Source organism: Monodelphis domestica, chromosome 4 (assembly GCF_027887165.1).
Source record: "Monodelphis domestica isolate mMonDom1 chromosome 4, mMonDom1.pri, whole genome shotgun sequence".
NCBI classification, from domain to species: Eukaryota; Metazoa; Chordata; class Mammalia; order Didelphimorphia; family Didelphidae; genus Monodelphis; species Monodelphis domestica.
This window is the reverse complement of record NC_077230.1, coordinates 316,836,969-316,855,486: the sequence shown is the minus strand read 5'-3', so window position 1 is coordinate 316,855,486 and position 18,518 is coordinate 316,836,969. Positions and strand designations below refer to the sequence as shown.

At 36.3% G+C, this 18,518-nt stretch overlaps 1 protein-coding gene across 4 annotated transcripts in view; it reads left to right on the top strand.

Moving 5' to 3' along the window:
• The window catches only part of WDFY2 (WD repeat and FYVE domain containing 2), a 197,553-nt gene that overhangs the window by 103,526 nt on the left and 75,509 nt on the right, over positions 1-18,518 (top strand). For 2 of the 4 annotated variants that reach the window (XM_001368461.4, XM_007495394.3), the window contains exon 3: positions 6,751-6,824. The exons of the other annotated variants lie outside the window; for them this stretch is intronic. In XM_001368461.4, coding sequence (XP_001368498.1) covers positions 6,751-6,824 — 74 coding nt within the window. The remainder of the gene's footprint in view (positions 1-6,750; positions 6,825-18,518) is intronic. 4 annotated transcript variants of the gene reach the window in all.

The following is an 18,518-nucleotide window of genomic DNA, read 5'->3' as shown; positions in this document are numbered from 1 at the left end:
AACATTCTTTGAAAAGTATTTTTAAAGTATATTTAAAATATAACCCAAGTACAAACAGCTAGCCCCCCTCTGATCTGTTTAATTATTGACTTTCTGTTGGATCTGTTCTGCTTTTCAATTCATCTTTGTCTCTGCCTCACATCCTATCATATTTTTCCCTTCTAAATTACATGTTCATTAGGGTAATTACCTTGCAGTGAGTTCTCCTTATTTCAACCTTCATTAAACTTTAGGGCTCAATACCAGTATTTAGTTGCAAAGACCCCATTGGAGTTGTGGAATCACTTAATTCTTTATGCAATGTGTTAAATTTTCAAAAATGAAACTTTGACAACCCATAGGCACCCAGAGTCCCACTGCTCCTGGGGCCCATGCTGTTCCCCATCCCTGCAGCCTTGTTCAGCCTTTTATACTTTTCATTATCTCACTCCCCTGAACCACTGCCAGATTCAATTCTTGCTACTCTCTCACTCTGAGAGAAAGGGGGTGAGATAACAAGTCTGTATTCAGCTAGCATAGAAAATAAGCTCCTATATTGTTAACCCCCATTGCCTCAAGAATCAGGGAAGTTTTAAAATATGTTGGCTGAGGAGCCCAGGTAAAGATAAAGTGTAAACCCAGGTTTCAAGGTAAGGCACAGGGACAAAGCATCATACTGTGATTCCAAGTCTGAGAGAAGGTCAGTACTGTGCAAACTATATGAAGTGAACAGGTTTTCCCAGAGGAATTAACAATTTAAGAGAACTCTTTTCATCCCAGATGGAGCACATGGTTAGAATAGAATTTTTTTGGAAGCCAAATGAAAGCTAGCTGAGGCCAATCATTTTTCTATTTCTTATGTTTCAAACAGGTTCTCTGTCCATACTTTGCTGGATGACAGGGTAATGTTTTCCCACAACCTGGGTTCATTCCTCTTCTACATTTTAGACTCTTAATGTGGTTAATTATTTATTATATTATAAACAGACACATCCACCAGTCTCTTCAACAGAGTTCTTCATTACTCACGAAATGCTATCTTTTAATCGTTTTTTTTTTGGTTGCATAGTTATAGGTAGTTCTGTTGAGATTACCTAACTCAATGTCTAGTGAGATTTTCTACCTAAAGGATCCCCCTTGTATCTTGTTCTCATCATCCTTCCCACTTACTCTCATTTTTCCAGAATACTTTCCCCCCTTGCTACCTGTTATGTCTGGATTTTGACCTCTTGGTACAGACTGCCAACACTCGTGATTAGCTTCCAGAGAAGTAACTTTGGTTACTCATTTCTGATGCATTCATAGTTGGAAGTAACTCTGGTCATTTACAAATCTATATATTTTCTGAACAATAAACAACTTTAATAACAAATACTGTTAGCAGTTCCTCATCTGCTTCTTTTTTTTTTCCTTTCAATGACTGTAAGTGTCTTAGCTTCTTAAATTGAAAACAAATGACGTACTCTTAGCTCACTATTCACCTTCTAATTAATCAGACATTCACCCAACTTTTACTAAGTACCTGCAATGTACCAGGGAGGCACTGGGCTAAATCCCAGGGATACAAAGAAAGACAAAAGAGATCCTGTTCACAAGGTGCTAACAGTCTAATGGATAGACAATGTGCAAACAACTATGTACAAGATGTATGTACAATAAAGGGCAGCTAGGTTGTTCAGTGGTTAGAGTGCTGGGCTTTTAGTCTGGAAGACCTGAGTCAAATGCAAACTTAGACAGTATCTATATGATCCTGGGCAAGGCAGGAAACCTCTTGTTGCCACTGGAGAAGGAAATGATAAACCATTCTGGTTTCTTTGCCAAGACAACCCCATGGACATTGACATGTTATGATCCACAGGGTCACAAAAAGTTGAACCTGACTGAACAATGACAAGATAAATTCGAGATATTCACCAGAGGGACGGCACTAGCATTAAAGGTTATCAGGAAAGACTTCTTATAGAAGAGAGGATTTCAACAGGAACTTGAAGGAAGCCAGGGAATCCAGGAAGTGAAGATGAAGGGGAATACCTGCCAGGCATGGGGGATAGCCAGAGAAAGTGCCCAATCTGGCAATGAAGTGGCATTCATGGAACAGCAAGGAAGTCAGTATTTCCCTGAAAGAGTAGGTCGAGGGGGCAGTAAGGTGTAAGAAGACTGGAAAGGTAGGAAGGAACTAGATCCTGAAGGCTTTAAAGGTCCAGCAGAGGATTTCAGCCTAGAGGTAATAAGAAGCTGCTAGAGTTTACTGAATAGTGGGGTGATATAGTCAGACCTTTCCTTACAGGAAGATCTTTCTGTCATTTGAATGGTGAATGGACTTGGAATAGGGAGACCAACACTAGCAAGTGGTAAAATCCTGTCATTTCTATATTCCCAACATTTCTCATATGTTCCCTTCTCTCTGCTGATAGTGTTGCCAGCCCATTGTGAGTCTTCATCACCTCACATTTGGATATTTGCATGAATTAAACTCTTTGAGCCTCTGTTTTTTCACTTGTAAAATAAGAGGGTCAGGCAAGATGATTTTGATGGTTCTGATTTCCAGCTCTAAATCTGATTCTCTGACTTGTCTATTAGAAATATTTTCCCCATTGGCTTGTCCAGAGTGTCTGAAATTCCTATCATTTGGGTTAGTCCTATGGATCATGACATTCTACATTTAAAAGAGTGCTGTTCAAATGTAAATATATTACGTAGGAGGAGTGTCATTTGCTATCACTTAACCTTTGTAGCTAGCTGCAGCTTTGGGAAATTAAGGAGCTGGTTTTTGAGCTGCTGAGTCATAGATTAGTCCAGTTTTGAGGGAATAAGGAGACATGAGAGGGGTGTTATGATGTGGTGTGGATAGAGAGCCTATCTCAAAGTTGGGAATATGTGGGTTCCAATCCTGCTTCCAGTGAAGGCTGGCCATGTGATCCTGGACAAATCACTAGGAAACCTGGAGTGAAGTGTCAGTTTGCATTGATAAAAGGAATTTCTTTACCTGAGAGTTCCGTATGCCAGTGAAATCATAGGTCTAGTTCCTGTCACAGTCCTTAAGAAGCCCATATAGTATGGACTTAGGTAGACTGCTGAACTTGGATTTGTCAAGACTTGGGTTCAAATAATGTTTCTGATAATTTCTTTGTGAAAACTAACAAGTTATTTAATCTCTTTAATCTTTTAGTTTTCTTAGATTTACATGAATAAGAAATGGTATAAATGATGACAATTTTTCAGGCAAAGAATTAGGGCCATGAGATACTATTACCTAGAGTGTGGGATGTTTCCTGAGAAGATTGGTTGGGGTTTCACATTTTGAGAGCTGTAGTCAGCTGGAATAAGGGCAGTGGTCACCTGGAGAAAAGAAGAGAGTAATAATAGCATTTACTATGTGCCAGGTACCCTGCTAAGCACTTCAACAGATATGATCTCATTCAATTCTCATAACAACCCTGGGAGGTAGGTACTATTATTGCCACAATTTTACAGTCGAAGAAATGGCGACAAATAGAAGTTAAATGACTTGTTCAAGGTCATACAGCTAGCAGGTGTCTTGAGTTGGATTCACACTCAGGTCTTCCTGATTCCATCACACTATCCACTATATCGGCACGCTGCCTCAGTAGTAGAAGTAGTAGAGGACTTATGCAATAACAGAGATACATTTTGTCATCCTAGCAATTTTTTTCTTAGGAAAAATAAAGTTGGACCTTCTTGGACTTGGCTCATGCTGTAGTTAGGTTGTCTGTTGCCAGTGTAAGTCCCTAGATCCTAAAGTCCTCTCAGGTATGGAACAGATATAAAGCACATGTTCTAATTGCAGTGATTCTTCTCCCAGAATGAGGCAGCCTTCAGCACCCAGGTTCCCCTTGGAATATGCCATGGAGCAGATGCCAAAAAGCTCAGAGTGGCTTTTGTCTAGACTCCCACCTCTAAGGTGATTCGGGGTCTCGTAGAGCTATTTTAGGGTGCAGGACTGTGGAGCTGGAGAGAGAGCCCTTCCTCAGTGCTCTTTTAGAGCCTTGTTCCAGGGGACAGGAGGCGCTCGGTGGCCGTTGTCATTTCGACCCCTGTGTTCTGAGGGTCAGACAGTGAGAAGGCAGAGAGAGAGTACCTGAGGGGCAACAAAACCTCTCTTGATGTTAACTCTATTACCATTTCTTAGAGAAGTTTCACCTGCCATGAGGAGGCTGAAACAGCTTGAAACCACCTCAGCCAGGAAGTCTGTAATCTTCTTGCCAAGTGGACATAAGAGAGTGGCGTGGAGCTGAGACAGTGAATCTGGACTCTGACTTCAGCCTGGGGGGAGGACTCCTGCTGATCTTGTAACTGGGGAGTAACTTAGAGGGGCACTTATCTTCCAGTCTTAATGGATCCCAGAGAGGCTGCATATGGGTGGCAAAATTATAAAATGGACTAGCATGATTTTATGTTACAGTTGCACCAATAAATGTGTTAAAATTGTATCAGCTTTATTTGTAGGACAGAGATGTTTAGACCATGACTTGAAATAGTGCCCCAGCTTTCCAGCCCATTGCCTCTGATCAAACAGTAAAAATTTGCTGTCCCATAAGAAGATTCTTTCACTATGCTAGTGGTGTCCAACAGTTAAAATTTTGTTTAAATAGTTTAGTTTTTCTTTACATTTATTTTCTGTATTTCTGGAGACTTTAATATGAATATTCAATAATCTGATGATCAAAAATAGAAAAAAATTAAATGATTAAACAATCCAAAAGATCTTGTTTCTTGGCTGACTATGCCTCTGAGAAGAATTAAGACTTAGCTCAAGCAGTAGTATGTGGTGGTACTTTGTGTTTATAACTTTTTCAAAAGTATTGGAAGCATTTAATAGATTAAAAATGAAAACCTGCTTGAGGTAATTTATCAAAAAGGACAGGTAGGTGTCAGTCACAGTGGATAGAGCACCTATCCTGGAGTCAGGAAGACTCCCTTTCCTGAATTTAAATCCAGCCTCAGATACTTACGAGTTGTGTGGCCTTGGGCGAGTCATTTAACCTGGCTTGCCTCCGTTTCATCATCTGTAAGATGAGCTAGAGAAGGAAATAGCATACTACTCCATTACCTTTGCCAATAAAACCACAAATGGGGTCAGGAAGAATTGGACATAACTAAAACAACTAAAAAACGAAAAATTTGTCAAAAAGTACAATGGGAAGGGGCAGCTAGGTGGCTCAGTGGATTGAGAGCCAGGCCTAGATGAGGGGTCCTGAGTTCAAATTTGGCCTCAAACTCTTCCTAGCTGTGTGACCCTGAGCAAGTCACTGTATAATTAGAATTTTGCTCCCCAGAACTCTCTTTCCCAGCTTCCCATGTTCCTTCCCACATTATACTAATGTAGGGAGGATATATTTTTGTATAGCTCTTCCCCCCCCCCCCCCCCATCCTTTTTCCCCTTTGGAACATGGCTGTGTGCTTGAAAACATGGGTGGGTGCCAGGCAGGAGAATTTTACTCAGTTGTTTTTTACTCAGGCTTTTACTTTTGTTCTTTTATTTCTTCTACTTCAAGTAATTATTAATAAACTTTATAAAATATAATAATTGAAGTTATTGGATATTAATTTAAATTTTATATCACTTAACCCCCATTGCCTAGCCCTTACCACTCTTCTGACATGGAACCAATATATACTGTATTGATTCTAAGACAGAAGGTAAGGGTTTTTAAAAAAAATGAGAAGAAGAAGAAAGTATAATAAGGTTAAGGATCAGGTTTAGATTTCTATTCTGCCCTTGCTTAAAATTTTATTCTGGATAGCTTATGGAAATCATCTGTGAAATGAGAATAAAAGTGTACCTATCTCCTGGGGTGCTTAAAACATAATAGAGCTTTATTTAAATTATATTGTTCTTGGAAGATATTTGGGATATTAGCATTCTAACACCTTAGGAGACATATCTGGGGATCAGGGACAGTTTAGTTACATAGCAAACAGTAGCCAAGTTATCCACATTTTGTCAGCAAACATATTTTAATTAGGTTCAGACTTACCCACCAAGTGGCAAATCTATCACAGACCAGGGCATAGACCTAGTTTTCATAATACTCAATTCAGTATAGTTTTTACTAAGTAGTCTCTAAGCTATGCAGGATCACTTTGTCCCCCTAAGGCCTAGGGCCTTGAATTGCTGTTATTAGAACATTTAAATCAGTGCTTCTGAAACTTTTCATTCAGCAAGCTAGCCAGAATTCTGCTTTCAGCCTATTAGCCCCAAATTGTTCTTATTTCCCTCCCCACCTCCATAAAAAAAAGTTATGGGGAACAATAAGGATATAAAATCTCAATTTCCTTACTGTTAAGGGAATGCCAATATAATAACATCCCTCCTTTGTATGTTTTTCAGACATGATAGTTTATATTTGTGTAAAACTGGGTCCTGATAGAAGAGAGTATATAATAAGAGGGATAGGATCCCAGAGAATTTGAAAGATGGTTATAATCCTATCCAGAAGAATTTAACAAGAAGAGGAAATGGGCAGTGTTTATTTATAGTATTGATAGAAAGCAGGGAGAAAGAACCATGCTCTAGTTTCCCAGATCCCTTGGAACTTCCCCAGGTTGAGAAACATTGGCTTTAAAGTTGCTGATTTTATTTTGTTGTGACTGGGGACTTGAATGAATTATACTAAAGAAAGATGTCAAATTTTTCTTTTCTTTTTTCTTTTAAAAGAAAATCCTCTCATAAATTTAGCTAGTTAGGCACCCTACAATCCATAAAAATCATAGATTTGTTAACATCATCAACATGTTCATTTTTTTCAGCTCCATGTTCATGCATGTCTTTTAACCCGGAAACAAGAAGACTGTCCATAGGTCTAGACAATGGTACAATATCAGTAAGTACACATAAATAAGATTTCTAGTTGCACTACTACCCTTCCTGTGAAGTATATATTATATATATTTATTGTGATGGAAATTATTTATTAGGGTTTTTCCCCTTCAAATTAACAGATTAATTTTCTTGCTAATGAAAGTGGAAATTGCAGTGTAGCAAATTGTAGTTCAGAAGAGAATTGTGTATGTAGGCAGAGTTGTAATCAGTCTTTCTTTAAATGCTGGCTAGATTTCAACTTGACTTACTCACCATGTACAAGCTAGTTAGGATTAGGGGCATTATTAGGCAAATGAGTGAACTGCATGAATCTGTATATTAGTTAGAGCAAGCTGTGAGCCTAGCAGCTTTGATCAGATTGTTAATCATAGTGTCATAAGCTTCTCCCCTTCAGCAACTAAATGTAAGGCAAATTTCTCCCTTAGATCTGCATGTCTGATCTTGACTTTGATACTTTGGGTTCTCTCCCCCTTTCCTTCCTTTCTGCTCCTCTTTGCCTCTCAGCTCCCCAAAGCATGTGAGTAGACAGCTGTTTGCATAGCTATCACAGAAAGCTGGATCTGTCAGATTGATTCAGAAGGAGTACTTGACCTGTTGTTTATATAGGTTTTACGGAAAAATTTTTTAAAGTTAGCCATAAAAATCAAAATAAGCTTCTGTGAAAGTGTACCAACTCCAGCTTGGCTATGCTATAGATTGGTAGTAAAAAGATTTGATTCAGTCCTCAGTACAACACACAATTGCAGACATTTTAGAAAATTGTGGGAATATTCCCCTGATTTTGTTGATGCACAAGGATCGTTTCAACAGTCAACAGATATATTAAAAGTTATATATACGGAGTTCTTTGGGCATTGTAAAACTCATCAGTCTGTCCTCAAGAAGCATATGCAACTAAGACATTTTAAAAGCTCAACTACTGATGATATAAATCCTTGGCTGTTTCAAGTCTCTACAGGACCAATTATTTTTTTCCAAAGACAGGGGAGGTAATAGGATTCTTGAACAGCAATGCTCACTAAAAAGGAAACATGAGAAAAAGTAAAGTCAGTATAGTCTTTTAAAACCTTCATACTGATTACTATGTCAAAGAAAGGACTATTTGTACATAAACATATATAGATTGATTCTTTTTACCACTCAAGCTAATGTGGAAGAAAGTGGATTGCTAATGAAATAGACCTTGAAAGCAAGGAAAAAGGGTAGAGTTGTTGGTAGAGATTGGGAGTCTTATCCAGTTGGTAAAAATGGAGAAAACATACTAGACTCTTTTTTTAAAGTAGTACTTAATGTGTTGCTGTCAGCAAATTGTTCTTACTATACATAACAAGTCCTCAAATCAATTGATTTTCATATACTCATGAGGCTTTAATACCAAGTAGGGCTGTCACCTATGGAAGCCTGAATCAACATAATTAATCATATCAACAATGTGCCAGCACCTTATGTCCATGGGAGAAAACTTGCATATGTATAAATAAGTATTAAACAAATACTTGATAATTTTGCAGAAGAGATCCTAGCCACATGGGGAATTGGGGTATAGAAAGTGGCATTGAACTGAGCCTTAACAGAAACTAGGAATTCACAGAGGCAGAGGGAAAAAGAGAGAGAGTATTCCAGGCAGGGCAATAGGGAGAATTGGAAGTCTGTGTATTGGGAATAGCCAGAAAGGTGGGTTTGGCTAGAACTGAAAGTACATGAAGATGAGTTGTATGTGAAAAGACTAGAGAGATAGATTGCATCCTGCCTGATAGCCTGTCAGCATTTTCAATAGTGCAGTGGAAATATGAGTCCAGTGCCAAGTCTGTGCCCATTCACCTCAAGGAAATGGAAACTATGTCTTCTGAAGAAGGTCTGGAACACTTTCGGCTCCTTTAATAAATTTTGCCTGAAAATGTCTTGTTTGTGTTGCTGAGGAACTTACATCACTGTACTTTTTCTCAGCTCTGTAATTATGATATGAATAAAGAAACACAAGGAGACTGGCTTGTTGCCTTAAGTTTCATAATTTATTACTGTTGAGTAATTATTAAGTACCCATGATAGGTTCTAGAGAGTATAGCTAGTGCTCACAACAAAATGTCTGCTCTCTGAAAGTTTAACTCTTTAAAAGATCTACATATTTTAGGGAGATGTATAGCAAGAGATTCTTTTTAGAGAGCATTTCTACTCTGTCCCATAAATTTTGGTACATAGGTATTAAAGGTAAATAACCATTCTCCTTATTTCATTTAAAACAAAGAAATTAAAGTAATTCTTCTCTCTAAATAAAGGCAAGGCTTCCATAACTTCAGTTCCAATTCACCATTCATTCATTCGTTTGTTTATTGCTCATTGAATAACTGTGCATATTAAATAGATTAAGGTTCTAAGGAGAACAGGAGAACCTTAGTATAGAGTCTAATCTTGCCATATTGGATGTGCTTTTAAAAATACTTTTGAGGTTCTGCTAAGGGTAAGCTAAATTATTCTGTAGTTTATTTTAAACTTTTGGTATTGTAAATTTTTGTAACCTGCCTTATTGGCATTTTCACTGTTCATGAGGTCTCTGCCAGAGCATCAGAGTAGAAAAAAGATAGGAACTGAAAGCCAAAATTATTTTTCATCATCCCTGGTGAATAATTTGTGATAAAGAGACGGTCTGAATCATTTTAAACTATTTTAAACTATTAAGATCACTGTGTATGTGAGCTTAATGTATTTGTGTTCATATTATTGCTTATATTTACTAGAAAGTTATTTGTCATAAGTACATATTTAGAACTGCCAAAATTGACTTACAGACCTGTGTTGTTACACAAAATCTTTTTCAGAATCAGGTAACTTTTTTAAGGGAAGCAAGTTGTGTCAGCATTTGTCTCATCTTGAGCTGAGTTCACATTCAGAATTCCTTTCAGAATCTTTTACTCCTGTATGCTAATGATTCAAAGTAATTCATTTTCATGTCAAAGCGGTTTATATTTATAGTATGTATTTTAGGCAACCTAATAATTATTATATTATTAAGTGCCTGCTCTGTGCTAGGCACTGTCCTAGGTTTGTTGGGGGATAAAAAGAAGTTTGTTGCTTCTCTAGGTTAATTACTTAACTCCTGTTAAACTTTTCACATGTTCATGCTTTCTTTTCCAGTTAGACTTCAAGTTATATCCTAGCCCTTGAACTGAATTGAAAACAATTTTCATGGTAATCACTGTCAAAAAATAAATTTTATGAACTAATTGTAGAGACCAGGCACAAATATGTAAAAAGTTAGATAGTAAAGAATCATATCATATGCACACGATATCACATAGCAGTACATGATTAGATGCCTAATGAGTAGTAGTAATAATACTGACAGCCCTTATTTATCTAAGACTTTTTGATTTGCAAAGCACTTTCCTTGTATATAATAATTCTATGAGCTAGGTAAGTTAGTGCAGTTATTTTTATCCCCATTGTACAGATGAAGAGTCTACACATTTATTAATTGTATGATTGTGTGCAAGTAATTCAAATTCCTATGGAGCCTCCATTTTGTGGAGGAGGAAGAGGCCAGCCTGCCTTTATCCCCTTCCATGTCTTTGGCTGATTTTCCAGACTTCAGAATCATGCCCCTATGCAGGTACCCTCATCCTTTCTCAAACACCATCAGTCAGCTCTCCTTTTGTCTTTTCCCATTAAAATGTAAGCTCTTGAGGGCAGAGACTTTAAAAAAAATTTTATATTTGTATCCTCAGTGCTTAGCATAGTGCTTGGGACATACTAAAAAGTTAAAAAATGCTTGTTTTCTTTCTTCCTAATGGACTTTTTGACTTTGAGCCTGGGAGCAATGAAGAGCTACCGAAAATTTAAAGAAAGGGAGTGACATTAAACCAGTTTTTTATGATGATTAATTGGCAGCTAATGAGTAAAATGAATCAGAAGGGAAGGGACAAAAAGAATGGAGAATAATTGGAAGCTGTTGTAATATAGTTGTGACCTGATAAAGTTCTGAATTTATAATGGAAAGAGGAAGATAGAGCTATATCTAGGTTAAATACACCTTCAAGAAATAGTAGGATGAAAGAATCTTCAGAACTTGTAGCATAGGCAGTATTAAAAAAATAGTAAAAATAAGTTTTGAGTCTGAATGATCAGGAGAAGAGTGTTTATAAATAATAAAAACAGACAATTTAAGGGTAGAAAATTATGGATTTAGTTCTAGACATATTGAGTTTGAAGAAAAAGCAAGATATCTAAGTGGAAATTTCTAGCTAGTATTTGGAAATAGGGAACCAGACCTTAGGAGTGAAGTCAGGGCTGATGTATAAATTATGAGTGTGGAAAAAATCATTTACATGCAACAATAATTGATGTCATAGCAGTAGATGATGTCTCTAGAAGAGATTGTTTAGAGAGAAGACTCAAAAGAACAAGAATTGAGTCTTTGGGGAAAGGCCACCTTAACAGTTAATACATAAAAGAACCAGCTGAAAAAAATAGAGACAGAGATAGAGGAGCAGGAAGAGGATCAGAAAAGTATAATAACATGGAAACCAAGAGAAACAAATGGAAGTAGTTGGGGGTAGATATTTTTGTCTATTGGTGCATAGGGGTCAAAGAGAATGAGAATGAGGGTTGTGAAAGAGCCCCTGGATCTGATGATTAGGAGGTCATTCAAAACTTATAGAAGGACCTGCCAAGAATATTGTAGAGGAAATCCCTCTACCAGTTTGCATCAGTCTAGCTGATATTTGAGGTCTTTTTTATTTCTTATAGTTTACACCTTTTGGAACACCAAATTTCAGTGGAGCCATGGGAGTAGAAACTAGATTTTGGGGGTAAATTCAGGCATGAACTCTAATCTGGAATTTAGATTTAGTAACTTAAGTGTCCATGATTTTATCAGTGTGGGGGGATACCCTCCACTGATGCAGATCACTACCATTGTGCACTTTTGTTGGCAATGTTCAATAGCGACTATAATCATAAGTACTAATATTTGGTGGCCAGCTTTTTGGTGGTGAGTGGATCTCTCCAAACTTAGTTCAGCTGGTGTGTAGGGAACAGATATATTGGGAGAATTAACAAAATGTAACAGTGATGTGAATACATGCTGTTGGAAAAATGGTATCAGTAGACTTACTCAACACGAGGTTGCCACAAACCTTCACTTTGTTTAAAAAAATGCAGTAATTGTGAAGTGCAGTCAAGTGAAGCAAAATAAAACAAAGCGTACTTGTATTGGATTTGAACTCAGAATATCAGTTTCAAATTTTAATTTGCCATTAACTTAACTAGGTGACTTGATCCAAATGTTTAACTTCTGGGCCTCTTAGTCCCATCTATAGAGTGAGGCAATCAGGAAATATGTTCTAAATTCTATGATTCTATGAACCAATTTTACCTAGTAAATTTATATGAAAACAAATAGGAGGAATAGTTCTCTGTTGACTTTAGCAATAATTAAACTTTATAAGCTTTTATGTAAAACATTTGCATTTGGTATGGTTGAAACTTAAGGGAACTAATTTACATTCATTAAAATATATCTAACAATTGAGAAAATATCTGATATCCTGATAATAAACACAAAAAGCTTTTTCATCATTGGCATATCATCTTCATTTTGTTACCAGTTATATTTCCCAGGGTGTAACCATCCCTTATAACAAAAGTGGAGGAAAAAAAGATAGTTCAGTAAAACTAACCTACACCAAAAAAAGAAGTTTGCTGTTATATGCAGTGTTCCATACTCTTTGTCTCCTCTTTTCTACAAAGCAGGAAGTTAGTTACCTTTTGATCTCTTCTTTAGAGTCAAGCTTGGTCATTATAATCTGACAACATTCGTGTGTGATTATTGTGGGTATGTATTTTGTTCTGGTTCTATTTACTTCACTGCATTAGTTCATGTCTTCCCATTCTCAATATTCATGATATTTAGACATCACTTCTTATAGCACAGTAATATTCCATTACATTTATATTACCACTTGTTTATCCATTCTCAAGTGCACGAGCACCTATTTGGATCTGTGTTGCTATAAATATTCTTTTGTCAATGGGTGCATTATTTTTTTTAATCATTGTCCTCCTTGAAGTACATGCCTAAGTGTAGTCTCCAGTTCAAAGGGAATGAACATTTTAATCACTTCCACATATTTGCAAATTCTTTTTTTTTTTTGAAAAATTTATTTAATTAGTCAATTTAGAACATTATTCCTTGGTTACAAGAATCATATTCTTTCCCTTACCTCCCCTACCCCTTTCTGTAGCCGACACACAACTCCACTGGGTTTTATATGTGTCCTTGATCAGAACCTATTTCCATGTTGTTGATGTTTGCACTAGGGTTACCATTTAGAGTCTACATCCCCAATCATATCCCCATAACCAATGTAATTAAGCAGTTGTTTTTCTTCTGTGTTTCTACTCCCATAGTTTTTCCTCTGAATGTGGATAGTGTTCTTTCTTGTAAATCCCTCTGAGTTGTTCAGGATCACTGCATTGCTACTAATGAAGAAGTTCATTACATTCGATTGTACCACAGTGTATCAGTCTCTGTGCACAATGTTCTCCTGGTTCTGTTCCTCTCACTCTGCATCAATTCCTGGAGGTCATTCCAGTTCACATGAAATTCCTCCAGTTCATTATTCCTTTTAGCACAATAGTATTCTATCACCAACATATACCACAATTTGTTCAGCCATTCCTCAATTGAAGGGCATCCCCTCATTTTCCAATTTTTGGCCACCACAAAGAGTGCAGCTATGAATTTTCTTGTATAAGTCTTTTTTCCTTATTATCTCTCTGACATATAAACCCAGAAGTGCTATGACTGGATCATAGGGCAGACATTTTTTGAGCACCCTTTGTGCATAGTTTCAAATTGACCTCCAGAATGGTTGGCTTAATTCACAACTCCACCAGCAATGCATTAATGTCCCAACTTTGCCACATCCCCTCCAGCATTCATTACTTTCCTTTGCTGTCATGTCATGTCAATCTGCTAGATGTGAGGTGTAAAATTTAAAATTATGTCTTAATAATAAAAATAATATATTTTTGGAGGTTTATTAAATGATCATTAGAAATCAAGGAATAAAGAGGATACAAAATAAAAACCATGTGCCCATGGCTGGTTAGCCATTTTCAAAATCCCCACTCACCCCCAGCACCACTGGCTGCATGCCAAAAAGAGGCTCAGGTCTGCCCCCTGGATATTTATTCCCTGTCTATAGGAAGTATGTAATGACAGGAAGTCAGTGGGCTTTTGGGAAATGTAGTTCTTTTTTAGGGTGACAGATTTTCAATTATACAGCGGTGATACCTCAGAGTTGTTTTGATTTGCATCTCCCATTATAAGAGATTTAGAATACTTTTTCATGTGCTTATTAATAATTTTGATTTCTTTATCTGAAAATTGCCCATTCATGTCCCTTGCCCATTTATAAATTGGAGAATGGCTTGATTTTTTGTAGAATTGATTTAGCTCTTTATAAATTTGAGTAATTAGACCTTTGTCAGGTTTTTGTTAATGATGATTTCCCCCAATTTGTTGCTTCCTTTCCTAATTTTGGTTTCATTGTTTTTTTTTGGTACAAACCCTTTTTAATTTAATGTAGTCAAAATTATTTATTTTACATTTTGTGATTTTTTTCTAACTCTTGCTTGGTCTTAAAATCTTTCCCAAAGATTTGACACATATACTATTCTGTATTCACCTAATTTACTTATAGTTTCCTTCTTTATATTCAAGTAATTCACTCATTCTGAGTTTATCTTGGTGTAGGGTGTGAGATGTTGATCTAACCCCTGTCTCTCGCATACTGTATTCCAATTTCCCCAGAAGTTTTGAAATAGTGGATTTTTTGTCCCCAAAGCTGGGATCTTTAGGTTTATCATAGACTGTCTTGCTGAAGTCACTTACCCCAAGTCTATTACACTGATCCTTCTTTCTGTCTCTTAGCTATTACCATATTGTTTTGATGATCACTGCTTTATAGTATAGTTTGAGATCTGGTACTACTAGACCCCCTTCCTTTGCATTTTTTCATTATTTCCTTGGATATCCTTGATCTTTTGTTCTTCCAAATGAACTTTGTTATGTTTTTTTTCTAATTAAGTAAAAAAAAAAGTTTTTTGGTAGTTTGATGGGTATGGCACTAAATAAGTAAATAAGTTTGGGTAGGATTGTCATTTTTATTATGTTAGCTCATCCTACCCATGAGCAATCAATATTTTTCCAATTGTTTAGATCTAGTTTTAATTGTGTGGAAAATGTTTTGTAGTTGTATTCATACAGTTCCTGTGTTTGTCTTGTCAGATAGATTTCCAAGTATTTTATATTGTCTAGGGTGATTTTTAAATGGAATTTCTCTTTCTAATTCTTGCTGCTGAGATGTGTTGGAGACATAGAAATACTGATGACTTATGTGTGTCTATTTTGTATCCTACAACTTTGCTAAAGTTGTTGATTATTTCCACTAGCTTTTTAGATGATTCTCTAGGATTTTTTAAGTATACCATCATATCATCCACAAAGAGTGATAGCTTGGTCTCCTCATTGCCAATTTTAATATCTTCAATTTCTTTTTCTTCTCTAATTGCTACTGCTAGTGTTTCTAGTACAATGTTAAATAATAGAGGTGATAATGGTGTGAATTTTAAAATCTCCATCTTGCTTGGTCTAGCACCCAAAATTGTGCACACCCACACTACACGGGCATGTGCTAGTCAATGACAAATCAGAAATAACTAACTGCCCACCTGGGCTGTCCTAAGCCAAGCTTGAGCCACCACTGGCACTTGTGAGGCACAGGAAGTAAGGTAGGGAACAGCCTCTGGAATTCGCTCACTTCCTGTGGACAGGGCTAGACGTCAGTTCGTGCTAGGAGCTTGAGCAGGGTGGAGGCCGGCAGACAGCTTCCCTTCAGAACGGTCATGTGAGTTAAGGACTGATTCCTTCTCTACCTTGGCCCTTTGGGCCTAAACTCCCTCTGGCTCTCTGCCAGAAGGTTGAGTTAACCGTGTTCCCTTTCCTCCTTTCTCCTTCTCTCCCTCTCCTTTTCTTACTCTCATTGTGATTAAACCACCATAAATTCCATTTTGACTTGAGTGTTTCATTTTAGGAATTTCATAAGTAAATTCCTTGGCGGCCATAGTTTTAATATTATAACAATCTTCAAAGGTGAAATTTTCACTACAATGGCCATCTTTGTTTCACTCCTGATTTTATTGGGAATGCATCTAGTTTATCACCATTGCTGATGGTTTTAGATAGATACTGCTTATTATTTTTAGGAAAGGCCCTTTTATTCCTATACTTTCTAGTGTTTTCAATAGGAATGAGTGTTGCATTTTGTCAAAGGCTTTTTCTGCATCTATTGAGATAATCATATGATTTTTGTTGGTTTGCTTGTTGATATGGTCAATTATGTGGATAGTTTTCCTAATATTAAACCATCCTTGCATTCTTGGTATAAATCCCACTTGATCATAATGAATAACTCTGGTGATCACTTGCTGGAGTCTTTTTGCTAGTATTCTATTTAAGATTTTTGCATCTATGTTCATTAAGGAGATTGGTCTATAGTTTTCTTTCTGTGTTTTTGACCTGGCTTTGAGATCAGTACTATATTTGTGTCATAAAAGGAATTTGGTAGAACTCCTTCTTTTCTTATTATGTCAAATAGTTTATATTGTATTGGGATTATTTGTTCTTTGAATACTTGATAGAATTCACTTGTGAATCCATCAAGCCCTGAGGATTTTTTCTTAGGGAGTTCGTTGATGGCTTGTTCAATTTCTTTTTCTGAGATAGGATTATTTAAGAATTCTTTATCTTATGTTAATCTAGGCAATTGATATTTTTTTGTAAATATTCATCCATATCACCTAGATTGCTATATTTGTTGTCATATAATTGGGCAAAAGTTTTAATGATTGCCTTAATTTCCTCTTCATTAGAGGTGAGGTCTCCCTTTTCATCGATGATACTGTTAATTTGGTTTTCTTCTTTCCTTTTTAAAATTAGATCGACCAGTACTTTGTCTATTTTGTTTTTTCAAAATACCAGCTTCTAGTCTGATTGATTAATTGAATAGTTTTTTCACTTTTGATTTTATTAATTTTTCCCTTAATTTTTAAGATCTCTAATTTAGTTTTCATCTGGGGATTTTTAATTTGTTTGCTTTCAAGTTTTTTGATTTGCATGTCCAATTCATTGACTTCTGCCCTCCCTAATTTGTTGATATATGAATTCAAGGATATAAATTTCCCCCTGAGCTGCATTTCCCCTTCAGCTTTGGCTGCATCCCATTGATTTTGAAAGGATGTCTCACCATTGTAATTTTCTTCAATGAAATTGTTAATTGTTTCTATAATTTGTTCTTTAACTGATTTTGGAAAATAATATTATTTAATTTCCAATTAATTTTTGATTTGGCTTTCCATGTACACTTGCTAATTATTATTTTTATTGCTTTATGATCTGAAAAGGTTACATTTAGTATTTCTGCTTTTCTGCATTTGTTTGCCATGTTTTTATGCCCTAGTACATGGTCAATCTTTGTGAATGTATCATGTGATGCTGAAAAGAAGGTGTATACCTTTTTGTCCCAATTTATTTTTCTCCCTATATCTGTTAATTCTAATTTTTCTAATATTTCATTCACATCTCTTACCTCTTTCTTATTAATTTTTTTATTTGATTTATCAAGATTTGATGGTGGTAAGTTCAGGTGTCCCACTAGTATAGTTTTACTATCTATTTCCTCCTTCAACTCCACTAGTTTTTCCTTTATAAATTTGGTTGCTATACCATTTGGTACATACATGTTGATTACTGATATTTCTTCATTATCTATACTGCCTTTTATCAGGATGTAATTACCTTCCCTTTCCCTTTTAATCAGCTGTATTTTTACTTTGGCTTTGTCAGATATCATGATCACAACTCCTGCCTTCTTTCTCTTAGTTGAAACCCAATGTATTTTGCTCCAACCTTTAATTCTAACCTTGTGACTATCTACCTGCCTCATGTGTGTTTCTTGTAGACAACATATGGTAGGATTTTGATTTCTAATCCACTCTGCTATTTGTTTTCATTTTATGGCTGAGTTCCTCCCATTCATGTTCAAGGTTATGATTGCCACTTGTGTATTCTCCAACATTTTGATATCCTCTGCTAGTTCTGTCCTTTCTTCTTTTACTATATACTTTTAAACCAGTGGTTTGCTTTTAATCAGTCTCCCTAATCCCCAACCTTAATATGCCTCCTTTTCTGCCCCCTCCCTTTTTGTTCCCTTCTTATTTGTTAGGGTCTGTTAAGTTTCCTTCCCACCTCTCTTTCCCTCCCTTTTTGTACCCCCCCCCTTAGTTTTCCCTTCTCACTTTCCCTATAGGGTAAGATAGGTTTCGATACCCCAATGGATCTAGATGCTCTTCCCTCTCAGAACTGATTTCATTGAGAGTAAGGTTTAAGTATTACCTATTGGCACTCTCTTCCTCACCTTCTTATAATAGTATTCTTCCCCTCCCCTTCCTATGTGCCTCTTTGTGTGATTTAGATTATCCTATTTATCCTATTTCTTCACGTTTCTCTTAGTGCCATCTTATATACCCCCTCCCTTTTTCTTTTTTTGCATATCATCTTAGACCACTTAGTATCCCAATCTCTTCCTTTGAATGATTCTTCTAATTATTATTATAGTGAGTATAATTTTTGATA